At 35.6% G+C, this 25,496-nt stretch overlaps 1 protein-coding gene across 1 annotated transcript; it reads right to left on the reverse strand.

Annotated features, from left to right (window-relative positions):
* Positions 1 to 956: 956 nt before the first annotated feature.
* On the reverse strand, positions 957 to 19,202 carry HMGN5 (high mobility group nucleosome binding domain 5). Its single transcript, XM_057312755.1, has 6 exons — positions 19,048 to 19,202; positions 17,068 to 17,097; positions 16,466 to 16,495; positions 16,130 to 16,183; positions 13,804 to 13,944; positions 957 to 2,238 (listed from the first exon to the last, which is right to left on the reverse strand). Exons 1-6 carry the CDS (start codon positions 19,060 to 19,062, stop codon positions 1,525 to 1,527), a joined length of 984 nt encoding a protein of 327 aa, XP_057168738.1. The 5' UTR covers positions 19,063 to 19,202; the 3' UTR covers positions 957 to 1,524.
* Positions 19,203 to 25,496: the final 6,294 nt, after the last annotated feature.

A 25,496-nucleotide genomic window follows, 5' to 3' on the forward strand; every position in this document is an offset into this window, starting at 1 on the left:
TATCTAAAATATGCACACATCTTACAACACAATACTAAAAAAACAACCCAAGAGAAAAATGGACAAAGGATTTGTTAAACATTTCTCCAAAGATACACAAATGGCTGATAAGCACATAAGAAGATGCCCAACATTGTTATGGAAATGCAAATCAAAATCACCATGATTTTAATCACCCCCAAATAACCCCACTAAGATGGTTATAATAAAATATAGACAATAAGAAGTTTTGACATGGATGTGGAAAAATTAGAACCCTCATACATTGCTGGTGAGAGTATGTGATGCTGAAGCCACTTTGGAAAACAGTCTGAAAGTCTCTCAAAAAGTTAAACATACTATTACTATATAATCCAGTGGTTCTACTACTAGATATATACCTAGGAGAAATGAAACACATGTGCACAAAAACTTCTACATGGATATTCATAGCAGCATTATTTATAATTGACAAAAATATGGAAACAACTCAAATGTTCAAGAAACAATGTAGTATATCAATGAAATATAATATTATTCAGCCATAAAAATAATGTAGTAATGGTACATGCTACAAACATGGATGGACCTGAAAACATTATGCTAAGTGAAAGAAAGGCCATATATTTCATGATTCCATTTATATGAAATATCTAGAATAGGCAAATCTATAGAGACAAATTAAATTAGTGGTCAACAGGAACTGTAAAGAGGGGATTGGGAATGGAAAGATTGCTAATTGGTACTTTGTTTTTTATTTGGGTGAAAATGTTCTGGAATTAGATAGTGGTGGTAGTTGCACAATATTGTGAATGCACTAAAAAAACCACTGAATAGGAAATTGTTAAAATGGTAAATTTTATGTTAATTTTATCTCAGTGCAAAACAAAATTAATAAATGCTTTTGTGAACATCACAAGAGAAAAAATCAAATGCTTTAACATTTCACTATTTTTTAGAGATATAAAAAACTACAATTATTTTTTAAGAGAATTTTTATTAAGATCAATCTAGTAAAATGTTGTGGATACACATATAATCAGAACTGCCCTTCTGAAAAAAAATTGTAAATCTTTAAAAATGAAATTGCAATCTTATTTGTTCACAAGCTGATAATAAAGTTATATTTGAGAAAGAATTCTAACTCTCTGCCTTACACAAAATAGTTAACCTTTTTTTTTATAAAAGCAACCTAGAGAACCACAAGTATTTTGAAAGAAACTTTTCCACATCTCCCCACTTTGTGAAATTATCACATATAGGAGTAAAATTAAAATTCAAAGCTTTAACACATAAGTTACAGAAAAGGAAATTCACTGACAAAGTTGAAAGCATATTTTTTATATATTCCACTATTATCACAAAATGTATACAGGTTTCATGTTAGCTACTTTGTGACTAATAATCAGTATGATGATGTTCTGAAATTAAACCAGTGCTAAAGAAAAGCTGTGTTTATAAAATATTTGGTAAAAATATTCATCTCTATTAACATTACAACATGGAGGCACATATTACCAAATTATGAAACTATATAGGGCAGCTTTAAACAATACTCTGAGATTCTTCTTCTTTTTCATCTTTTTTGACCTCTTCTTTTTCAGCTACTTCTTTTCCCACTTCAGCCTTCTTCTTATTTTCCTTTCCCTTTCCTCCATCTTTCCCATCTCCCGTTCCATTTTCTTCTGTTCCATCTTCCTCTTTTCCATGTTTGCCCTCTTTTCCATCTTCTCCTTTCTCATTTCCACCTTCCTCCTCATTTCCATCTTTCTCCTCTTTTCCATCTTCATTATCTTTTCCATCTTCATTCTCTTTTCTGTCTTCTTCCTGCTTTTCTTCTCCTGTGTCCTTTTCATCTTCAAACTCTTTGACATTTTCTCCTTTCCCTTTTCCATATTCACCCTCTTTTTCATCTCCTTTCTCTTTTTCTTCTTCTTCCTCTTTGCTATCTTCTCCTTTCCCTTTTCCATCTTCACCCTTTTCTTCATCTCCTTTTTCTTTTTTCTCTTCTTCCTTTCCATCTTCTTTTCCTTTTTCATCTTCATCTTCTTTTCTATCTCTTTTTTCTTTTCCATCTTTGTTCTCTTTCCCATCTTCTCTTTTCTCTTCTTTTTTGTGTTGGTCTTCTCCATCTCCTTCCTGATCTTTTTCATCTTCTCCTGCTGCTGCCGCCACTACTTCCTTCTTTTCTATTCCTTCTTCAACATCTTCATTTTTTTCTTCTTTCATTTCTTCAAGTTCTTTTTCAGGAGCTGGTGCCTATATGTATAAAGAAAATTTAAAACTATTATATTTGAAAATTTGGAACTATTTTCCTTAAGTATTTAGACAGAATTATATCTATATTATGAAAAGAATGATACTTCATTTACAAGAAAGTAATTTTCCTGTGAAAAACACCTCCTAAATACAAGATAAGGAAAACATTCTAAGAAATAGGATTAACTAAAATATCTCCACACAAACATGTATAAATAGATATTTGGAACAATAAATTCAGGAAAATGTATTCATATACAGAATTTTCATTACAAATATAGGAAACAGAGTTAATATAGAAAAATGACATATATTCTATATTAGCAATTCTCAATGAGTAAGCAAAATGCACTCCTTGAAGAAATAATATTTTGTTTCTATAATAGTGAGATTTAGGTTTTCTTTGAAAAAAAGTTACTTGAAAAGTCTTTCATCAGGTAGATTGTGGGGGAAGAATTTAAATGGCAATGTACTAGGAGGACCTTAGGTTTGCCTTGTCTCTTAAGCACAGCTAGATAACTATCAAATCATTCTGAATACCCAAGAGATCTATGTGAGGACTAATAAAACAAACTGTACATATAGAAGCAGTGAAGAGGTCTAGTCGAAAAGCCAGGATGTGTGGACACATGGTTTGGGGGAGAAATGGGTCATAGGTGCTATAGAGGGAAGGGAGCCCTGGTCATAGAGAAGGGTGAGAGAGAGTGGTGTGCACAGGGATACACAGAAGGAAAACACTTCCCCCAAAGTCATTGGCTGGGAAAATGAGAGGGGCTGATTTTTGTGAGTTTTTGCAACCAATGGGGCTCAAAGACTGGAGTTTGTTTTAGAGGTACCCAGGGACAGAGGAGCAGGATGGCACCATTTCCCTCCCTTGTCCCTCAGCATAAATCAGTCTTAGTAAACAGCACAACTCCAACACTGGCTGCCTTACTTGCTTACACCAAGACGCCCCCCTGTACTCTGCTGGCACTGCTTTTCTCAGGGAAATATGCCTAAGGACCAGCAGAGTGGGCCTCTTCCCCAGAAGATCAGCCCAAACCCCTGCATGCACCACATCTACCGACCATAGACTTCTGCAAAACTTCAGTTCTAGTGGAATTAGTATCAAGTCTCTTTTAACAAGCAGACCAGAGCTTACCTAGCTAAAACTCACCACACTCTGGCCAAGGTCCAAACACTGCCCACTGCAGGCAAGGAGAACCTCTGCAGACTACTGACCTGGGGACAGAGCAGCCAAAACACAGCAGCAGAGTGCACACAGCACCCACAAGAGACACTTCTGGAAGGGCCAGGCCCTGGATATTATATGACCTCTTCTTCATAAAGCCATTACTGTCAGGAGCAGGAAACACGGTAGGCTTTCCTAACACAGAGAAGAAGACAGAGACCTAGACAAAATGCCAAGAGAGGAATTCACTCCAAAAGAAAGAATGGAAAGGTCACAGCCAGGAATCTAACAGAAACAAATGTAAGTAATATGCTTGATTCAGAATTTAAAGGAACAATCATAAGGATACTAACTGGGCTTGAAAAAAGCATGGAAGACATCAGAGAGTCCATTACCACAAAGATACAGGAGCTAAAAACCAATCAGGCTGAAATGAAAAATGCAGTAACTGAGATTTGAAAGTAACTCGATGTAATGACCACAAGGATAGAATAAGCAAAAGAACAAATAAATGATATAGAAAATAGAATTGTAGAAAATAATGAAGCTGAACAGAAGAGAGAAAAAATTTTGGAACATGAGCGTAGGGAACACAGTGACTCCATCAAACAAAATAACATTCATGTCATACAAATCCCAGAAGAACAAGAGAGAAAAAGAGGCAGGAGGCTTTTTGAGGAAAATATAGCTGAAAACTTCCCTAATCTGGGGAAGGAAACAGACATCCAAATCCAGGACATACAGAGAACTCCCATTAAGATTTTAAAAAAAAATGCCAACACCAAGACATATTGTAGTTAAATTTGCAAAATACTGTGATAAAGAAAAAATTCTAAAAGCAGCAAGACAGAGGAAGGAGTTAAGATGGCAGAGAGGCAGGGGGACCCTAACTTTATCTCATCCCTTGAATAAGGCTAGATAGTTATCAAATCATTCTGGACACCCGAGAAATCAGAGGTCTGAAAGAACAAATACTGCAAATCTACAAGTAGAAAAGTGACCACCTTTTAGAAGGTAGGAGGTGCAGAGACTTGAATCTGGTGTGATATAGCTGCAGATACAGGAGACGGGAGGGAGCCTACTTAAGGATATTACCACATAGTAATATAAGCAGTGGAGTGCAAAATTGGAATTTTTAGAAGTCTGCTATAGTGGAGGATGTGCCTGACTTAAAGGTGCTCACGTGGAAGAGCGGGGCAGAATTCCAGGTGTGACACCATGGTCTGAGGATCCTCTGGGCCCCAAGAAGAAAGGGTGGTCCTAAGTGCTGCACTTTTCCCAGGCATAGAAGCGGGGAAGCTGGCTGAGAACAGTGAGTCTAGGTGCCAGCTTTCTGCTCTGTATTGCCATAAACTTTGAACCACTGTGCAGTCATGGGACTACTTTTCTGGGACAAGTCCAGCAAAAGTCAGAAGTGTGGCAAGACCCTACCCAGGGAGAACAGCAGGGGTCAACGCTATGGGAGTCCCTAAAAGTTAGAGCTTTGAAACTCATTTGCATTCCTGAGATAAAAAAGCTCAGACACAGGCAGGGTGAACACAAGGTTCTGACAGAAATCAGGGAGAGAAAATGATTGATTGCTCTTCTATGAGGGCTCACTGAAGAGTTGGGGGTATGAATTTTCAGCTCCATAGCTGGAGAACAGGGTGCTGCCATATTCATCCCACCCCTCAGTGCCGAAAGACTTCAGGGAGCAAAACAGTGACACCAAAACAGTCCAGAGCCACTTATACCAAGTCCTGCCTCCCTGTGTACTAGAGGCGCATATCCACTAGGGCAAGTCCACATAAGAATCAGTGCAACAGGCCCCTCCTCCAGAAGACCAGTACAAACAATTTGCTCACACCAAGTTTATTGATCATAGATTGCTGTAAAGCTTCAGCTCTAGGGGAAAATTGTATCTAGCCTCCTTTATACTTTAATTTTTATTATTTTTTTCAATTATTTTCTTATTTTTTCTATTCTTTTATTCTTTTTTAAATTTTATTTTTATATGTGCCATATATATATATATATATATATATATATATATATATATATATTTGTTGTTGTTGTTGTTTTGTGTTTCTTTTCATTGAAATTTATTTTATTTAATATATATATATTTTTCTTTCATTTTTATCTTGGGATCTAGTTTCTTTTAACAAGCAGACCAAAACACACTGAGGATCTGGTTTTCTTTTGTTGTTGTTTTATTTGGTTTTTTGCTTTTGTTGTTGTTGTTATTGTAGTTATTGTTTTTGTTGTTGTTTTTTTCTTTTTCTTTCTTCTTTTCTTTTCTGGACAAAATGATGAGATGGACAAATTCACCAAAACAAAACAAAACAAAACAAAAAACAGGAGGTAGTACTCACAGCTAAGGGTTTAATCAATACAGATATAAGTAAGATGTCTGAAATACAGTTTAAAACAAAAATTATAAGGATAATAGCTGGGCTTGAAAAAAGCATAGAAGACATTAGAGACTCCTTTACTGTAGAGGTAAAAGAACTAAAATGTAGTCAAGTGAAAGCCACATAAATGAGCATGGATGAATCAGAAGAGTGATTCAGTGATATAGAAGATAAAATTATGGAAAATAATGAAGCTGAAAAGAAGAGGGAAAGAAAACTATTATTAGATCACTAAGGTAGACATAGGGAACTCAGCAATACCACAAAGCAAAATAATATCGTATTATAGGAGTGCCAGAGGAAGAGTGAGAAAAAGGAGCTGAAGGTTTATTTGAACAAATTATAGCTGAGAACATCCCTAATCTGGGGAAGGAAACAGGCATTCATGTCCAAGAGGCACAGAGAACTCCCCTCAAAATTAAAAAAAAAAAGTCAACTCCATGACATATCACAGTGCAACTTGAAAAATACAAAGATAAAGAGAATCTGAAAGCAGCTGGAGATGAGAAGTCCTTAACCTACAAGGGTAGACATAAGGCTAGCAGCAGAACTGTCCAAAGAGACCTGGCAGGTCAGAAGGACTGGGATGATAAGTTCAACGAGCTAAGTGGGAAAAATATGCAGGCAAAAATACTTTATACAGCAAGGCTGTCATTCAGAATAGGAGAGATAAAGAGTTTCCAAGACAAACAAAAACAAAAGGAATTCATGAACACAACTAGCCCAGCAAGAAATATTAAAGGGGACCTTTTGAGCAGAAAGAGACCAAAAATAACAAGGACTAGAAAAGAACAGAGATAATCTACAGGAACAGCAACATTATAGGTAATACAATGGCACTAAATTCATATCTTTTGATAATTACTCTGAATGTAAATGGACTAAGTGCTCCAAACAAAAGACATAGGGTATCAGAATGGATAAAAAAAAAAAAAAACATGACCTATCAATATCCTGCTGATAAGAAGCTCACTGTAGACCACAAGACACCTCCAGATTGAAAGTGAGTGGGTGAAGAACCATTTATCATGCTAATGTACATTAAAAAAAAGCTGGAGTAACCATACTTCTATCAGACAAATTATATTTTAAACCAAAGACTGTAATAAGAGATGAAGAAGGACACTCTATCATAATAAAGGAGTATATCCAACAAGAAGATCTAGCAATTATAAATACTTATGCACCCAACATGAGGGAACCCAATATATAAAACAGTTAATAAAAAACATAAAATAACTCACTAATAATAATTCAATAATAGTAAGGGACTTTACACCCCATCTATACCCATGGAAAGATCATCTAAGCAGAAAATCAACAAGGAAACAATGGCTTTGAATGACACACTGGACCCGATGGACTTAACAGATATATTCAAAGCATTTCATCCTAAAGCAGCAGAATACACATTCTTTTCACATGAACATGGGACATTCTCCTCAACAGATCACATATCAGGTCACAAGTCAGGCTTCAAGAGGTACAGAAAGATTGAGATAGTACCATGCATATTTTCTGACAAAATCTCTATGACCCTTGAAGTCAAGCACAAGAAAAAGAAATTCGGGAAGACCACAAATACATGGAAGTTAAAGAACATCCTACTAAATAATGACTGGGACAACCAGGATATCAAAAGAAAAAAAATATATGGAAACAAATTAAAATGAAAACATTATCATCCAAAACCTTTGTGATACAGCAAAAGTGGTCCTAAGAGGGAAGCAATAGCAATATAGTTCTACCTCAAGAAGCAAGAAAAATCTCAAATATGCAACCTAACCTTACACCTAAAGGAGTTAATAAAAGACAGCAGGCAAAGCCTAAATCCAGGAAAAGAAAGGAATTACTAAAAATTATAGCAGAAATGAATGTATAGAAACAACAAACACAACAACAAAATCCAGAACAGATCAATGAAACCAGGAGGAGGTTCTTTGATAAATTAGTAAAATTGATAAACCCCTAGCCAGATTTATCCAAAAGAAAAGAGAAAGGACCCAAATAAATAAAATCAAAAATGAGAGAAGAGAAATAAGAATCAATACCATAGAAATACAAATGATTTTAAGAGAATATTATGAAAAATTACATGCCACAAAATCAGACAATCTGGAAGAAATGGATAAATTCCTAAAAACATACAAACTACCGAAACTGAAACAGGAAAAAATAAAAAATTTCAACAGACCCATAGCCAGCAAAGAAATTGGATCAGTAATTAAAAATCCCCCAAAAAACAGAATCCCAAGGGCAAGATGGCTTCACAAGCGAATTTTACCAAACATTTACAGAAGAGCTAATACCTATTCTTCTCAAACTATTTCAGAAAATAGAAATGGAAGGAAAACTTCCAAATTCATCTATGAGGCCTGCATTACACTGTTACCAAAACCAGATAAAGACTCCCATTAAAAAAAGAACTACAGGCCAATATCCCTGATGAGCATGGATGCAAAAATTCTCAATAAAATACTAGCAAGCCCAATCCAACAATACATTGATAAGGTCATTCTCCATGATCAGTGGGATTTATTCCTAGGTTGGAAGGGTGATTCAATATTTACAAATAAATCAAAGTGATATACCACATTAATAAAAGAAAAGATAAGAACCATATGATCCTCTCAGTAGATGCAAAAAAAAAAGTATTTGACAAAGCACAACACTCATTTTGTTAAAAAACCTCAACAAAGTAGGAGAAGAGGGAACATACCTCAACATCACACATGCCATATATGAAAAACCCACAGCTAATATCATTCTTGATAAAAACTAAGAGTTTTTCCTCTACAGTCAGAAACAAGACAGGGATGTCCACTCTCACCATTGCTATTTACCATAGTACTGGAAGTCTTAGCCTCAGCAATGAGACAACACAAAGAAATAAATGCACCCAAATCAGCAAGGAAGTAGTCAAACTTTCCCTATTTGCAGATGAGATGATACTATATAGAGAAAACCCAAAATACTCCACCAAAAAACTTCTAGAATTGATAAAGGAATTCAGTAAAGTTGCAGGATATAAAATCAATGTACAGAAATCTGTTGCATTTCTATACACCAATAATGAAGGAGCAGAAAAGGAAATGAAGGAATCAATCCCCTCTACAAATGCACCAGAAACCATAAGATACTTAGGAATAAACCTAGCCAAAAAGGTAAAAGATTTGTTCTCTGAAAACTATAAAACATTGGTGAAAGAAATTGAAGCTGATACAAAGAAATGAAAATCCATTCCATGCTCACGGATTGGAAGAACAAATACTGTTAAAATGTCTATACTACCCAAAGTATGCAGTACATTTAATGCAATTCCTATCAAAATTTCAATAGCATTTTTCAAAGAGCTAGAACAAACAATCTTAAATTTTGTATGGAACCACAAAAGGCCCTGAATAGCCAAAGCAACCTTGAAAAAGAAAAGAAAAGCTAGAAGCATCACAATTCCAGACTTCAAGTTATATTACAAAGCTGTAGTGATCAAGACAGTATGCCATGCTCATGGATTGGAAGAATTAACATAGTTAAAATGTCCATGCTACCCAGAGCAATCTACACTTTCAAAGCTATCCCGATCAAAATACCAATGACAATTTTCAAAGCCCTGGAACAAATAGCCCTTAAATTTGTATGGAACCAGAAAAGGCCCCAAATCTCCAAGGAATTGTTGAAAAGGAAAAACAAAGCTGGGGGCATCACAATGCCGGATTTCAAGCTGTACTACAAAGCTGTGATCACAAAGACAGCATGGTACTGGCACAAAAACAGACACATAGACCAATGTAACAGAATAGAGAACCCAGAAATGGACCCTCAGCTTTTTGGGCAACGAATCATTGATAAAGCAGGAAAAAACATCTGGTGGAAAAAAGAGAGTCTCTTCAATAAATGGTGCTGGGAAAATTGGACAGCTAGATGCAAAAGAATGAAACTTGACCACTCTTTCACACCATACACAAAGATAAACTCCAAATGGATGAAAGACCTCAATGTGAGACAGGAATCCATCAAAAACCTAGAGGAGAACATAGGCAGCAACCTCTACGACATTGGCCACAGCAACCTTTTTCATGACACATCTCCAAAGGCAACAGAAACAAAAGAAAAAATGAACTTGTGGGACTTCATCAATATAAAAAGCATCTGCACAGCCAAGGAAACAGTCAAAAAAACTAAGAGGCAGCCCACGGAATGGGAGAATATATTTGCAAATGACACTACAGATAAAAGACCGGTATCCAAGATCTACAAAGAATTTCTCAAACTCAGTACATGAGAAACAAACAAATCATAAAATGGGCTGAAGATATGAACAGACACTTCCAATGAAGACATACAAATGGCTAACAAACACATGAAAAAATGTTCAAAATCATTAGCCATCAGGGAAATTCAAATCAAAACCACACTGAGATACCACCTTACGCCAGTTAGAATGGCAAAAATTGACAAGGCAAGAAACAACAACTGTTGGGGAGGATGTGGAAAAAGGGGATCTGTCCTACATTGTTGGTGGGAATGCAAGTTGGTGCAGCCACTCTGGAAAACAGTGTGGAGGTCCCTTTAAAAGTTAAAAATAGAGCTACCCTATGATCCAGCCATTGCACTACTGGGTATTTACCCCAAAGATACAGACGGAGTGAAGAGAAGGGCCATATACACCCCAATGTTCATAGCAGCATTGTCCACAATAGCTAAATCGTGGAAGGAGCCGAGATGCCCTTCAACAGATGACTGGATTAAGAAGTTGTGGTCCAGGGGCGCCTGGATGGCTCAGTCATTAAGCATCTGCCTTCGGCCCAGGGCGTGATCCCAGAGTCCTGGGATCGAGTCCCACATCAGGCTCCTCCGCTGGGAGCCTGCTTCTTCCTCTCCCACTCCCCCTGCTTGTGTTCCTTCTCTTGCTGGCTGCCTATCTCTCTGTCAAATAAATAAATAAAATCTTTAAAAAAAAGAATTTGTGGTCCATATACACAATGGAATATTACTCAGCTATCAGAAAGAACGATTTCTCAACATTTGCTGCATCATGGACGGCACTGGAGGAGATAATGCTAAGTGAAATAAGTCAAGCAGAGAAAGACAATTATATGGTTTTTCTCATCTATGGAACATAAGAACTAGGAAGATCGGTAGGAGAAGAAAGGGATAAAGAAGGGGGGTAATCAGAAGTGGGAATGAAGCATGAGAGACTATGGACTCTGAGAAACAAACTGAGGGCTTCAGAGGGGAGGGGGTGGGGGAATGGGATAGGCTGGTGATGGGTAGTAAGGAGGGCATGTATTGCATGGTGCACTGGGTGTTATACGCAACTAATGAATCATCAAACTTTACATCAAAAACCAGGGATGTACTGTATGGTGACTAACATAATATAATAGAAAAATATTATTATAAAAAAAGACAGTATGGTCCTAGCCCCACAACAGACTCATAGACCAATGGAACAGAATAGTAAACCCAGAAATGGACCCACAACTATATGGTCAACTAGTTTTCGATGAAGCAGGAGAGAATATCCAATGGATAAAAGACAGTCTCTTCAAGAAATGGTGTTGTGAAAACTTGACAGCCACATGCAGAAGAATGAAACTGGACCACTTTCTTACACCATGCACTAAAATAAATTCAAAATGAGGGGCGCCTGGGTGGCACAGCGGTTAAGCTTCCGCCTTAGGCTCAGGGCGTGATCCCAGCGTTATGGGATCGAGCCCCACATCAGGCTCCTCCACTATGAGCCTGCTTCTTCCTCTCCCACTCCCCCTGCTTGTGTTCCCTCTCTCGCTGGCTGTCTCTATCTCTGTTGAATAAATAAATAAAATCTTTAAAAAAAAAAAAAATAAAATAAAATAAAATAAAATAAATTCAAAATGAATGAAAGACCTAAATGTGAGACAGGAAAACATCAGAATCCTAGAGGAGAACACAGGCTGTAACCTCTTTGACATCAGCCAAAGCAACTTCTTACTAGATATGTTTCCCAAGGCAAGGGAAACAAAAGCAAAAATGAACATTTGGGACTTCATCAAGATGAAAAGCTTCTGCACAGCAAAGAAACAATCAACAAAACTAAAAAGCAATCTTCAGAGTTGAGAAGATATTTGTAAATTACATAGGTGATAAAGGGTTAGTATCCAATATATATGAAGAAGTTATGAAATTCAACACCTAAAAAACAAACAATCCAGTTAAGAAATGGGTGGAAGATAAGAACAGACATTTTTCTAAAGAAGACATACAGATGGCTAAAGACACATGAAAAGTTGTTCAACATCACTTAATTATCAGGGAAATACAAATCAAAACTACAATTAGATAGCACGTCATTCCTGTTAGAATGGGTAAAATTAACAAACGGGAATCAACAGGTGTTGGTATGGATGCAGAGAAAGGGGAACCCTCTTACACTCTTGGTGGGAATGCAAACAGGTGTAGCCACTGAGAAAAACCTTCTAGAGTTTCCTTAAAAAGTTAAAAATAGAACTAACCTATGATCCAGCAACTGCACTAATAGGTATTTATCCAAAGGATACAAAAATGATGATTCAGTGGGTCACATGCACCCTGATGTTTATAGCAACATTATCAAGAATAGTGAAATTATGGAAAGAGCCCCATGTCCATGGACTGATGAATGGATAAAGAAGATGTGAGATTATATATATATATATATATATATATATATATATGAAATATTATTCAGCCATCAAAAGGAATGAAATCTCGCCATTTGCAATGATGTGGATGGAGCTAGAGAGTCTTATGCTAAATGAAATAGGTCATTGAGAAAAAGACACACGTACTATATGATTTCACTCATATGTGGAGTTTGAGAAACAAAAAAGATGAACATATTGGAAAAAAGAATGAGAGGCAAACCAGAAAACAGACTCTAAACTCTAGAGAACAAACTGATGGTTGCCGGAGGGGAGGTAGTTGAGGGGTCAGTTAAATGGGTGATGGATATTAAGGGGGGCAATTGTTGTGATGAGCACTAGCTGTAGTATGTAAGTGATGAATCACTAAATTCTACACCTGAAATACTATTATACTGTATATTAAATGGAATTTAAATTAAAAACTAAATAAATAAAATAAAAATGAAAATTGTTTTACCTTACAACACAGGATCACTTAGAAAAAAATTTTCCCTAAATGCACAGCTTTGATTTGTAAATTGGGTACTATATCTCATTTTCATTGTTTTACTATAATATCTAAAAATAAGATATGCATTAAATATGTAAATAGAGACCCATAAGAAACATTTACATAATGATTTGTTTTGTAGTCTGCAGGGGAAAATGAATCATATGATCTTGGAAAGGGATTTACAAATAGCCCATGTGCCAGCAAAAGTAGTAGAGGTTTGCTCTATATTTAATATGTCATGATCACTGGCATTATTCTCTTAATAGCAATGCTGATCCATTACTTCCACTACCCATACCTGTAAATTCTCATATTTTAAGTTCAGTTTCTTATTTTCCCCTTAGATACCATTATATTATATCCCATAAACTGAATATGTGTCCCCTATAATTTATGTGATGAAACCTAATCCCCAGTGTGATAGTATTTGGAGATAGGGCCTATGGGAGGTGATTAGGTCATGAAGGTAGAGCCCTCATAGATGAGATTAGTACCCTTACAGAAGACACCCCAGAGAGTTCTCTCACCCCTTCCATCATGTCAGGACACAGCAAGAAGGCTGCTGTGTAAAAAAACAGATTATATACCTCACCAGACACCAAAAATGCTGGTGCTTTGATCTTGGACTTACCAGCCTCCAGAACTGTAGAAATAAATTTCTGTTGTTTATAAGTCACCTAGTCTGTGGTATTTGTTATAGCAGCTGGAATGGACTAAGACACTATAGAACCACTACTCATTTAATGTCTCCCAACTTTTAAAGTACAAGGCAAATAAGATTTCTTTCAGTAGCACCCATTGTTAAACTTTCAAACGGACAAATCTGTTAATATTGTAAAATACCTCCATAATTTTGGCTTCTTCATTTTCAGCATTTTCAGCATTACATTCTCCTTTAATAACTTCCTCTTGCTTGTTTTCAGCTATTGCTTTGGCACCTGCATCTGTATTTCTTTCCGTCATATCATTTTTTGTCTTCATTTTCTGTCCAGCAACACAGAATAATAAAAACAAATATACAACTTAATTGATGTATTAACTAAATGGCCCAAGTTATTTTACCAGCTGCTGTAATGATTTACAAAAGCTTGGAAATATCCATATAAACTTAATATCAACAAAAATTTCACTTGACACTTCTAGTTTCATCCTAAACCTAAGGCAGCATTAAAAATGAATAATGTTCTGGGACACCTGGGTGGCTCAGTTGGTTAAGTGTGGGACTATCAGTTTCGGCTCAGGTCATGATCTCAGGGTCCTGGGATTGAGCCCTGCCTAGGGCTCCACACTCAGCACAGAGTCTGCTTGTCCCTCTCCCTTCCCCTTTGCTCCCCCAACCCTGGTTTTCCCCTTCTCCCGCTTGTGCTCTCTCTCTCAAATAAATGAATAAAATCTTTTTTTTATAAAAAGAGTAATGTTCTTCTGATATAAATCAAATAAACTTTCTTTTAGATGAGAAGCAACAAGTTAGAATACTGACCAGTGGCCACTCAGAGCTAACTGCATCAGAGTAGACTTTGATAAATTAACTCTTCTGACTGGAGGGGGAGTTTATCTGTCATGTCTAATAATTAGTAACAGGTATTTGTTGATAGCAAAGCTTCCAGTGCTAATAATTAAAAGAAATACTACGTTAGCAAGAGCATCACTTTAGATATATTTGAAAGAGATAACCTGGGGACAGAAGTGACTCAATATATGTATCTACAAGTTTGAAATGACTCAAATCATGACCAAGAAAGCTCTTTGCCTATGTGTGTAAAGAGCACAGGATTAAGGGCCAGAAAACCTGTGTCTGAATTCCAGATCTGCTACTTATTTGATGTGATCTTGAGCAAAAGTATAAATCTTTGTGTGCATGTCTTTTATATGTAAAAAAAAGTGTAATAACACCTACCTCATAGGGATGTTCTAAGGAGCAAATGATAAAATATATGTGAAATTTCTTTATAAACTATAAAATACAATATAGGTATATTACTACTATTTTAACACACAAGAAACTGAGAACCTAGTAGGTTAATGCATTTTAAAGTCCATGATTATACAGTATTTGTTTTATTGTAGCATTATCTTCTATTTTTAAAGGTAATAAAGTGTTTAATATCTCTTTTACAAGCTTTTATTTGTTTATTTGAGATAGAGAGAGAGCATGAGTGGGAAGAAGGTGCAGAGGGAGAGGGAGAAGCAGACTCCCCCGCTGAGCAGGGAGCCAGATGCTGGGCTGTATTCCAGCACCCTGAGATCATGACCTGAGCCTAAAGCAGACACTTAACCCACTGAGCAACCGAAGTGCCTCAACAATCTTAATAACCTATAAATTGGGTACCTAATTTTATAGAATAGTGACCTTGAAATGTGAAGTAGAGAAAAATATTTAAATACCTTTCTCTTCTGTTGTTACTTATTATTGCTAAAACTTCACTTGTCCTAGTTTTAACCGGTTTTTAATGAAGGAATTCAAAGCATTTATAAATATGACTATAATTTATAATTTCTCCAATTATAAAATGATGGGATTTGATGACTTTAATGTTCCTCCTAGCTTTAACCTTTTATGATTTTAGGAATTTAACCAATCTTTAAAATATTAACCATACATCAATAAAGCAATTTAAAAAATTAATTGTATTATATTTACACACATAAATAAATAAATAAATAATATAGGGGGAAAAGTGAACTTAATATTGAGGCTATTTCTATTTCTAATGTTGTTAGCCACAACATCAGAGTATATAAGTCTATATGAAATAAATTGTGTTCATTTAAAAATAATGTATGTGAAAACACTTCACAAGCTGTAAAGTATTATCAAATGTTAGTTACTACTATTATTACTTTGGTTACTACAGTTTACACCTTTTGGTTTCCCGGGAATACTGGTGGGGTGACTATATGTCAAAGGCATGTACATTTTACAGGTCTATCCAACTAAAATTTTGTTTTGTTTCTTCCTAATGAAAATGCCAAAACATGGTAGACAATCCCAGAACATGAACAAATATCCTTACTCAAAAAACTTACATGTACCATATGGTATAGTGTAATATATTATTAACTAAACAGAAAATGAAGCAAGCAAGATGATAAGCTGCATGCCTTTCCCCCAAAAAAATATTTCTGAAGTAAAGCAATTTTCTCTCAACACTGCATGTTGAATATTTACCTTTGGAGTTGATGTTCTTTTGGGCTTCAACTCTGGTATAATGGGCACAGGCATCTGCATCAAAAAATACAAGTCATGGTGGGAAAGGAGGAAATCATAATTAAGGAAAGATCACTAATAATGAAATCAAATCTTTTAATTTAAATAAATGGATATAGTTCAGACTGAGCACTAGGGAAAAAAAAAACAAAAATGAAATCATTTCCTTAGTGTGAAAGTTTTTTACTTTATCCAAAATAAATCTTGTATAAAGTTACTAGTATTGTCCAGAATTCCCTGAATTTTAAAATTACATTTTACAATACATGGGAAGCTTTTTTTTAAAAGACCACTTACAGCAGACAGTCTGGCTGATCTTCTCTTTGGCTATGAGTAAAAAAAAAATAATTATGGATAGAATTATGGATACATAAAACTAGAATTATTTATATTGTGAAATATTTAGTGTAACACTACATGAACATTGTTTTTAAAGAAGTTTGAACTTGAGTAGAAAATAGTAGAAATATAAATTTTTATTTTCCCTCCCCTGGACCCTTTATGTAGATAAGGAAAAAAAATCTCAAATTAAACTTCAATTGCTAAGCTAAATGAACACAATGGCTAATAACAAAGGGGAATAAAAATATAGCCCCTTCTTGCAAATTGACAAAGCAATTTTTTTTTTTTTGCTTAAAAGGAAGAAGCTCTCTCCAGATCTTAAACGTGTAAGGTCCTAAATTTCAAGAAGCTTGGAATTTTAATACCTGCTATACTTCCGAAAGAGCTCACTGGCATGCCATATCGGTACTCATATGGTACAAATATACAAACCAGTGTTTATGTTTTAGCTGTTTATGTGTCTCAAATTCATAAAGCAAGTGGATTTTTCAGACAGATTCTAAAACTAAAAACAAAACAAAACAAACAAACAAACAAACAAAACAAAACAAACTCACCTCCTGCCTCATATCACCTTGACGGGCAGCCTATACAGACGAGAAAACCACACAGGAATAAAATCATCGATATAAACACATAGATCAGAAAATATTGCATGGATTACAGTTGTAACATAACCACTTATGATTTTTTTCCTGGATTCTGACTCAAGTAGCTGCGTGTTATTTCTTAGTAGCATGCTACATACTGCTGTCCACTAACGTGCAAATGTGCACAAAGATACAAATGCATTCTCAAGACATAAATTTACACAACTGATAGTTAATTCCATCCTTTTGTGTAAATTGTGTCTCCTAAAAACAAACCATTTAAATTTTAAAATCCACCTGCTGTAGCCAGTGTTAAAGCCAAAAAAAAAAAAAAAAAGTGTGGGAGCCAGCAGAATGAAGGCGGAGGTTCATGCAATTTACCTATTTTGGCTTATGTTTTATATGCGATTGTACTTATTGGGTCCTCTCTACTGACTGGACTATTCTCAAGTTTTTCATACAAGAATTACAACCCCAACAATGCTTCAATGCTTTTTTCTTTTCTCCTTCCTTTCTCTCTCTTTCTCTCTTTTCCTTTCTTTCTCTTTCTTTCTTTCTTTCTTTCTTTCTTTCTTTCTTTCTTTCTTTCTTTCTTTCTCTCTTTCTTTCTTTCTTTCTTTCTTTCTCTCTTTTTGTCTGCCGCTCTCTCTTTCTCTTTCTTTCTTTCTTTCTTTCTTTTTTTTTTTTTTTTTGGAGGGAACTTTTGCGATGTCAGTGCGTTATTCTGAGGAGCCGACCACGGATTTTAAAACTTCCCACCACTACCTGCTACGAGGTTGCTCTCAGGTCCGTAAAATAGCACGACCCATTGCACAAGCCTAGAAAAGCTCAGCGGCGGGAATCTCAGGAAGGGGGATGGTTATTAAAAACCATTGCTTTCTGTATCCGAGCAGCCCTTCAGCCTGGGAATTATCAAGCTATTACATGATTCATACTCACAGCCCCAGAGCACGGGGGAATTTCGGTCTTATTCCTATGTTCTAGAAATAGGGATGGTAGACAGATAAATAGGTATAATATCAAAACAGTCACAATGCTTTACATCAGCAGTGTTTTTACAATTTTATCAAGCAATGAAACATCATTTGATTTCACTTCTAAGGGATCCCCCCCCAAACAACAACAAACACTCAAACACCGGGCGTGAATTTATCTCCTGTCCAAGAAAGGAGTCACAAATTTTGAAGCGCGGGGTTTGCAGAATACCTGTAGCCCTGGAATAGCTCAGATCAATTCTGCATATCTGAAAGGGAACAAATCCATGCTATCCCAACATCAGCAACAGTTAATCTTACTCAGTTCTCTTGCCATCTCTCCACCTTTACACAGAGAGTTCGGTGAACCCCAATTAGCCCTAAAGTTGCTAATTGCAGAGGTGAATCTCTCCCTTCTCTAGGACAGTTTGAAGTCTGCGCCGCCTAATGGCACAGGATTACCATTGCATAGCCATCTGGCATGACAAGAAGTGGAGGAGGGAAGGAAAAAAAAAAAAAAGGAAAAAGAAAACGGGAAGAACAAAGGCAAATACGGGAGATAGCCGTGGCTTAAGTTACCCCAAACGGGACGGTTCCCGGAGAAAAGCCCGAGGCTGAGGAGGAAACTGGTGCCTGGAAGTGTGGTTGAGAGAAGTGTTCTCCAATAGGGTAAGCGGAGGAAGGGGGGTGGGGTAGGAAGCGACAGCACAGCGCTATGGCTGTTTATAATTCAGCATGGAGACACCTCTTAAACGATTTATTTCCCTTAAACAAAACAAGCCGAAAGTGAACTACTAGTTGCATGCAAGACCATCCTAAATCTTACACCGATCTTTCTTTGCCTTCCTTCCCCTTCCATTCAGTACATCACAAAATCTAACTAGAAGCCAAAATGCTTTTTAAAAAATCTCTGCGGATTAGGAAATATGTATTTCAGTCGCTTATTCCCCTTCTATCTTCCCATTTCACTTACCTTTCTTTTGGGCATTGTTGCAGCTCTCTATAGAAGATCTTAACGATCAGCAGAAAAAAAGCCGAAAGCAGTCTCTGTCCAAGCGCTCAGAGAGCAACTGAGTTTTCAATGAACTAATTGCAGCACGACCTGTACTCGGCTTAAAAAAAAAAAAATCCCTCGTTATTGGCAACATTAAATACACCAAGACGCAACCAAACTACGTGAATGGTTAGCAGGAGTGGGAGCCAGATTTGAGTGACAGGCTGTCAAGCCAATAAGGAAAGCTGATCTGCCCAGGGGGCGTGGCTCACGGACTTGCCAGAAGCCCTCTTAGTGCTGGCTTTTCCGACCGCTTGTGTGGTGGAGGAGCACGCGGACTTGATAGATGTAAAATGTTCGAGCTTAAGACCGGCGGGAAAGCCAGAGTTGTCTTGATTTGTTTTTTCTTTTATGTTGTAATGACAGGCGAAAGTCACTGCAGTTGCTTTCTCCACAATCTCCAAAACCTCCACTTTTACTTATTTCCAGGGGGAAGGTGTTTTTGAGACCAGGTTGAGTCTAGGCTTCAGTCTTTACATTCTACCTCTGGCAGGAGGGTGGAGAGCCTAAAGAAAACTGGGAGCTGGAAGAGCTGAAGAGCCTTAAGGTGCAGACACCTGATAAACCCAGTTATCCCACTTGGTAAGAGTGCACCAATAACGGGACCTCGAGTGAAGTTTGTAATAACAAAGGTCTATCCAGAGGAAAAGTGCTGATATGTTTTGAATCCAAAAGTGCATTTAGTGAAGGGTCTCAGGAAGGTGCCATATGAAAAAGAGTTAAGACTCAGAGCCTGGACTAAAATCAGTCAATTAAGACACTCAATTTAAGGATGAACCAAAAACTCAGATTAGGGTGAGGTGATTGAGGTGAGTCATATAAGTACAGGGTAGGATCATGTCATTTTGTTGTTGTTGTTTTATTTTGTTTTTGCTTTTGTTTTGATTTTGATATTTTGTTCATCATAGACTTTTTTACATTAGATATTTAAAATAATGCGTTAAATATTTATCTTCGTTACTGAGTTTTGGGGTTCGCTTTATATTTTATGCCTAAAGAGAGTGCCTCCTTAACCTCATCATAGTTTAACCCATTCTTAAGTGGATTTTTACTGTTTGACTACAGCTCAACTTCCTTTTCTAACCTCATTATGTTCTGATTCAAGTAGGTAAATTAAAAAAAAAATTAGATTGCTTCCTTTGCCCACAATTGTTGGGATCATCCTTAGATGCTCTATATGCCTGTTTTTGCCCTTATAACATAAAGTGAAAGCATTATTGGGTGAGCCTAGATATGTTTCAATCATTTTATTTTCCAAGAGTTAGAATGCAAACATAAAAACTGGGTTCAAGATGAGGATTGCCTCATAAGGATAAGAAAAAAACAAAACATGAAGAGAATGAAAAATGTGTCAACACTGGAACACATATACTCACCAAATTCGTATTTATCATTATTTTGTGAATTAGATTTCGGTTTTGTAGACTAACCTGTAAAAATGCAAAACCCTGTGGCATGCAGTTGTATTACATGGTTTCTGCCCTTAAGGATTTTTATAATTTTGTAGGCTAAAGCAAACAGTTGCATACATTATTTATAAATCAAGGTTGCTTGTATAATATGAGTGGTGCCAACCTACCCTAGACTCTGCATTTGCTATATTATTACCTCTGACTAGAGCCCCATTCTCTTATATCTTCACCTATCAAATGTCTACCAAACTGTTAAGGGAGGTGGGGGAATGGGATAGACCGGTGATGGGTAGTAAGGAGGGCACGTATTGCATGGTGCACTGGGTGTTATACACAACTAATGAATCATCGAGCCTTACATCGGAAACCGGGGATGTTCTGTATGGTGACTAACATAATATAATAAAAATCATTAAAAAAATGTTAAAAAATATTTTGATTAACCAGAATGCATCTGATAGCAGGAGTTAAGCCTACCACATTTAATTACAAATATCTGAAGAGCTAGATTCTTGTAACCAGATTTCCAATTAAAGCCAAAACATACCTGACATACATGAGAATATTTATGAGAAGTGAAGTCAAATTATTTCCGTTTATTGGTAAATAAAATTCTAATTGATGAAATAATCAAGAAAAAAAAAGAACCAAGTCTAATATCACCTCTTTGACAAAAGCCTATTCCAATCATTTCAGCCCTAAAAGATCCTACTTTCTTATTATGCTATAAAATTTAAATTGTACCACTCATATGACACAGGTAAATCTGATATTTTACAGTTTCTCTCCAACCATTCAGTCCTACAATTTCACATTCATTTAAAATTTTATATACTTATTTCCTCTTGCCTAAATATTTTCTCAGCACATCATAGTCTACATACTTTCTATGGATTTACTAACTTTAAAAACTATTTTCCTAAAAATTGATAAATTCATTTTAAAAGATTTTATTTATCTGTTTGTCAGAGAGAAAGAGAGAGAGAGCGTGCCCATGCACAAGCAGGTGGAGCAGCAGGCAGAGGGAGAAGCAGGCTCTCTGAGCAAGGAGCCTTATGCAGGACTCGATTCCAGGACCCTGGGATCATGACCTGAGCCAAAGGCAGGCTTAACAGACTGAGCCACAAAGGCATCCTTGATAAATTATTTCTTAAGTTAAGCTTTAATCTTTGTGTAACTGTCAAATTGTGGGGTTCCTGGGTGGCTCAGTCAGTTAGGTGGCCGGCTCTTGATTTTGGCTAAGGTCGTGAACTCAAGAGTTCTGGGATGGTGTCCTTTGTCAGGCTCCTCACTCAGCAGGGAGTCTGTTTGTCTCCCTCTCTCTCTGTCCCTCCCACTGCTCACTTGTGCACACACGTGTGCTCTCTCACTCTCTCTAAAATAAATAAATAAATCTTTCAAAAAATAATTGTCAAATTGAGACTTTATATTGGCTCATTTTTTTTCTAAAATTAAATAGGCTTATTTCTCTTTTACAATTGTTTATTAATGACTATAAAAGTTGATTGTCAGACAACTCTCCACTTGGACTCTCTAATTTCCTCTGAGTATTAAGTATACACTGCCACTCTCAAAACTTACAAGAACTATAGCATATCTACTGGGTAACCACTGGGAAATGACCCAGGAAGATATGAAAAATCACAGAAAAAGACACGAACATTAACTGTTTGACAAGGAGAATCCAAAAGAAAATATTAAGATTATATGTTTATGAGAAAAGGGACACTAGGCAGTTAAGATAAAAGAGGTCTTCAAATGTCCTGTTTATTTATAGTTTAGAATAATGTAATAATACATAATTAAAATTATTTCTTACACATGACTTTACATGCAATGGGATCTCAAAAACACTGATTAGTAAAAAAATATTTTCTTTGCTCTATTAAATTATCTTTAATTTTGGCCTCATCCATTATCATCGTTGTTTCCATTATATTTACAAAAAATGAGAAAAAAATCAGAACTACCTACTATTGCTAGCAAATAATGATGTAAGACTTCTAGTATATATTAAAATTTTGTGTTTTAAATATATTGCTGGTTGGTATTTTTAATGGGCAAAATAAATGATAAGCCCAGAGTGAGACAAATATATCAATGTACTTATTTTTGAGTCTTGTCGAAGATTGATCTGAGGCATTGTTTGGATTGATTATAGCACTTAGCTGAGACTGTGGAATAACTGTTAGTTCATCTATAATTTTACTGGAAAACTTTTCTGGTTGGCTAAAAAATTATTTGAAAAATTTCAACTTCTAGTAGGTATCCTAATTTACTTGAAAAGAGTTTCAAAGTTTCTCATTTAGGTTATAAAGATGTCTAGTTCCTTTAAATTTACTAAATTCTATCTATTAATCTGTGTTTTTGCATGAAATATAAGAGTTTTAAAATCTTATTTTTTTCTAATATTTTACCATCAGCCTTACCTTATAGAAGGATAAATATTAGTCCATGGCTAATAAACTACTAGCATGTACATTGGGACAATTCTACAAGTTGTGTGAATATTATGGCACACTAAGACAACGGCATCTTTACTTTAAAACAATTATATTTTGGCTTTTTATATTTTAATTTACTTTAATGCTTCAGGCTTTTTCTATCTCTTTAGCAGGCCTACTAATGTTGGTTACCTTTATAAAAAGAATTCATTAAAAAAAGGAATAATAAAAAATTTTGATAAATGCCACATACTACCCTATGAGACTACAGCTTACTTTCAAGAAAAGATAAATCATGAAGCACCTGGGTGGCTTAGTTAAGTGTCTGCCTTTGACTCAGGTCATGATCCCAGAGTTCCAGGATGGAGCCCCACATCAGGCTCCCTGCTCTCCCTCTACTCCTCCCCTGCTCATGCTCTCTCTCTCTCAAATAAATAAAAAATAATAAATAAATAAATAAATAAATAAATAAATAAATAAATAAATATCAAATTTCTGGTGTAGTCCAACTGTCCATCAATGAGGGTTAGTTAAAAGCAATCATCCTTCACTGAGAAAATAGTGACAACCTGTCAGATAGGTTGTGTGTCAGAAACCAACATATTCACTAATAAAAATATTTGCTATAGTAAACTGATACCATTTTAACCAGAGGGTAAGGTTAAATGCTGGATTTTCTTAATTTTGCATCATGCTAGGGATTTCTCCCCCACTTTTTGTTTTTGGCTTTCATCCACTTACCTAGAGCCATGCATATCAGATTATTTTTAAGCAATATATAACCCTCCAAATTGTTTTATTTTATCATAACTTACTTGAGCTACATATCTAAACATGTTTAAACATATCTAAAGTGTGATAACATAAAATTAAAACTAGTTTTCTACAATCTTCAAACTGTACATACAAATATTCTAACAAAGTAGTAGAACTCAAGTAGATTTTGTTTTGGGAAATTGGCAATCTATGCTGTTGTTATAACTGCATATTCCATCAAGGGGATAATTAAACAAACAGCTGCACAGCAAAGATATTAAGTCTGAAAATATTTCCAAGTATACAGCAAAGGAAGAGTTCAGGGAGGAAAAGAGAAAAGAAGATCCCCTGGAAAAGATTTATTAAGAAATTATCTCTTAAGAGTCATTTTTTTAGGGATCACTTATACACATATCTGTGTTCTTAAATTCTAAGGACATGATGGAAAACACTTACCTTACATCTTACCTTACTTCTTTTTCAAGGAATCAATCATTCTTTTTGTTCTTTCCTATCCTCTTTTTATTAAGTCAGTCTGTGATCAATTTGTTAAACAACAGCTGATATGCTTCATTCATTTCCTGCTTATTTAAACCTGGAAAATTATATTTGCTATTGAAGTGAGTAACCACTCAAGCAAATGGGAATGTTCAATTCTTACACTTTAATGACAATAGTATAAATCTACATTTACATATTTTCATTAGTATCCAAGATCTATAAAGAACTTATCAAACTCAACACCCTAAGAACAAATAATCCAGTCAAGAAATGGGCAGAAGACATGAACAGATATTTCTCCAAAGAAGATATACAAATGGCCAACAGACACATGAAAAAATGCTCATCACTTGGTATCAGGGAAATATTTCCAATAAACTTAATATCTCTTTGGAACTTCTTCCCTTGGCTTCAGGGTTGTGTTTCCAAATGCACATAAGACAATACTTTTTTAAAAAAAAATATGTCCACTAATAGTTTATTTGTTGGATTATATATTGTTTAGACTATTTCATGTATGGATTCATTGCTGATTCAAATGAAAGAGAAAATAGAATTGTTCCTTCTGTCTCCTTATGTTTTCATTTTCTAATTTACTTCTAAATTTATTGTGAGATCAATTGCCATTCAGCACTTAATTTCTCCTGGAAAGGGTCCACAGTGAAGATTTTAAAAAAATAATAAAATACATGCTATTTTGGTTCATGAGGTGTGATTTGTTCTGTGAAAAATATTATTTGTGTAGCTTTTGAAAACAGAAACATTATTTTTTAAGTTTGTGATAACTTTTGTCCATAAAAAATAGTATCCTATTATATTCAGCCATTTTGATTTTATCTTTAAAATAACTGTGGCAGGGGGCACCTAAATAGTTCAGTCAGAAGAGCATGTGACTCTTGATCCCCATGTCACAAGTTCGAGCACTGCATTGGGTATAGAGATTACCTAAATAAATGAAACTTAAAAATAAATAAAATAACTGTAACAGGATAATTTCTTTATATATTAATTTGTATTCTTTTTCCATTTTAAGAACTTAGCCAAATCTTTGTGCTTCCTCTTCTCAGTCAGTTGCTAATGGCTATGCATTAAGAATTTTACTGGCTAGGTTCTTGAAATTTGTGGACCTTGTTTATCAGAGAGAAAGGGATTCCAAAGTGAAGAAGAGAGGGAAAGAGCCATACTGAAGGAGACATTGAATTTTCCTTAAGGCAGAGGAGGTGATGGGGGAATGGGTTAGCAAGACCAGTGTACC

The sequence above is a fragment of the Ursus arctos genome, chromosome X (assembly GCF_023065955.2).
Source record: "Ursus arctos isolate Adak ecotype North America chromosome X, UrsArc2.0, whole genome shotgun sequence".
In the NCBI taxonomy this organism is placed as follows: Eukaryota; Metazoa; Chordata; class Mammalia; order Carnivora; family Ursidae; genus Ursus; species Ursus arctos.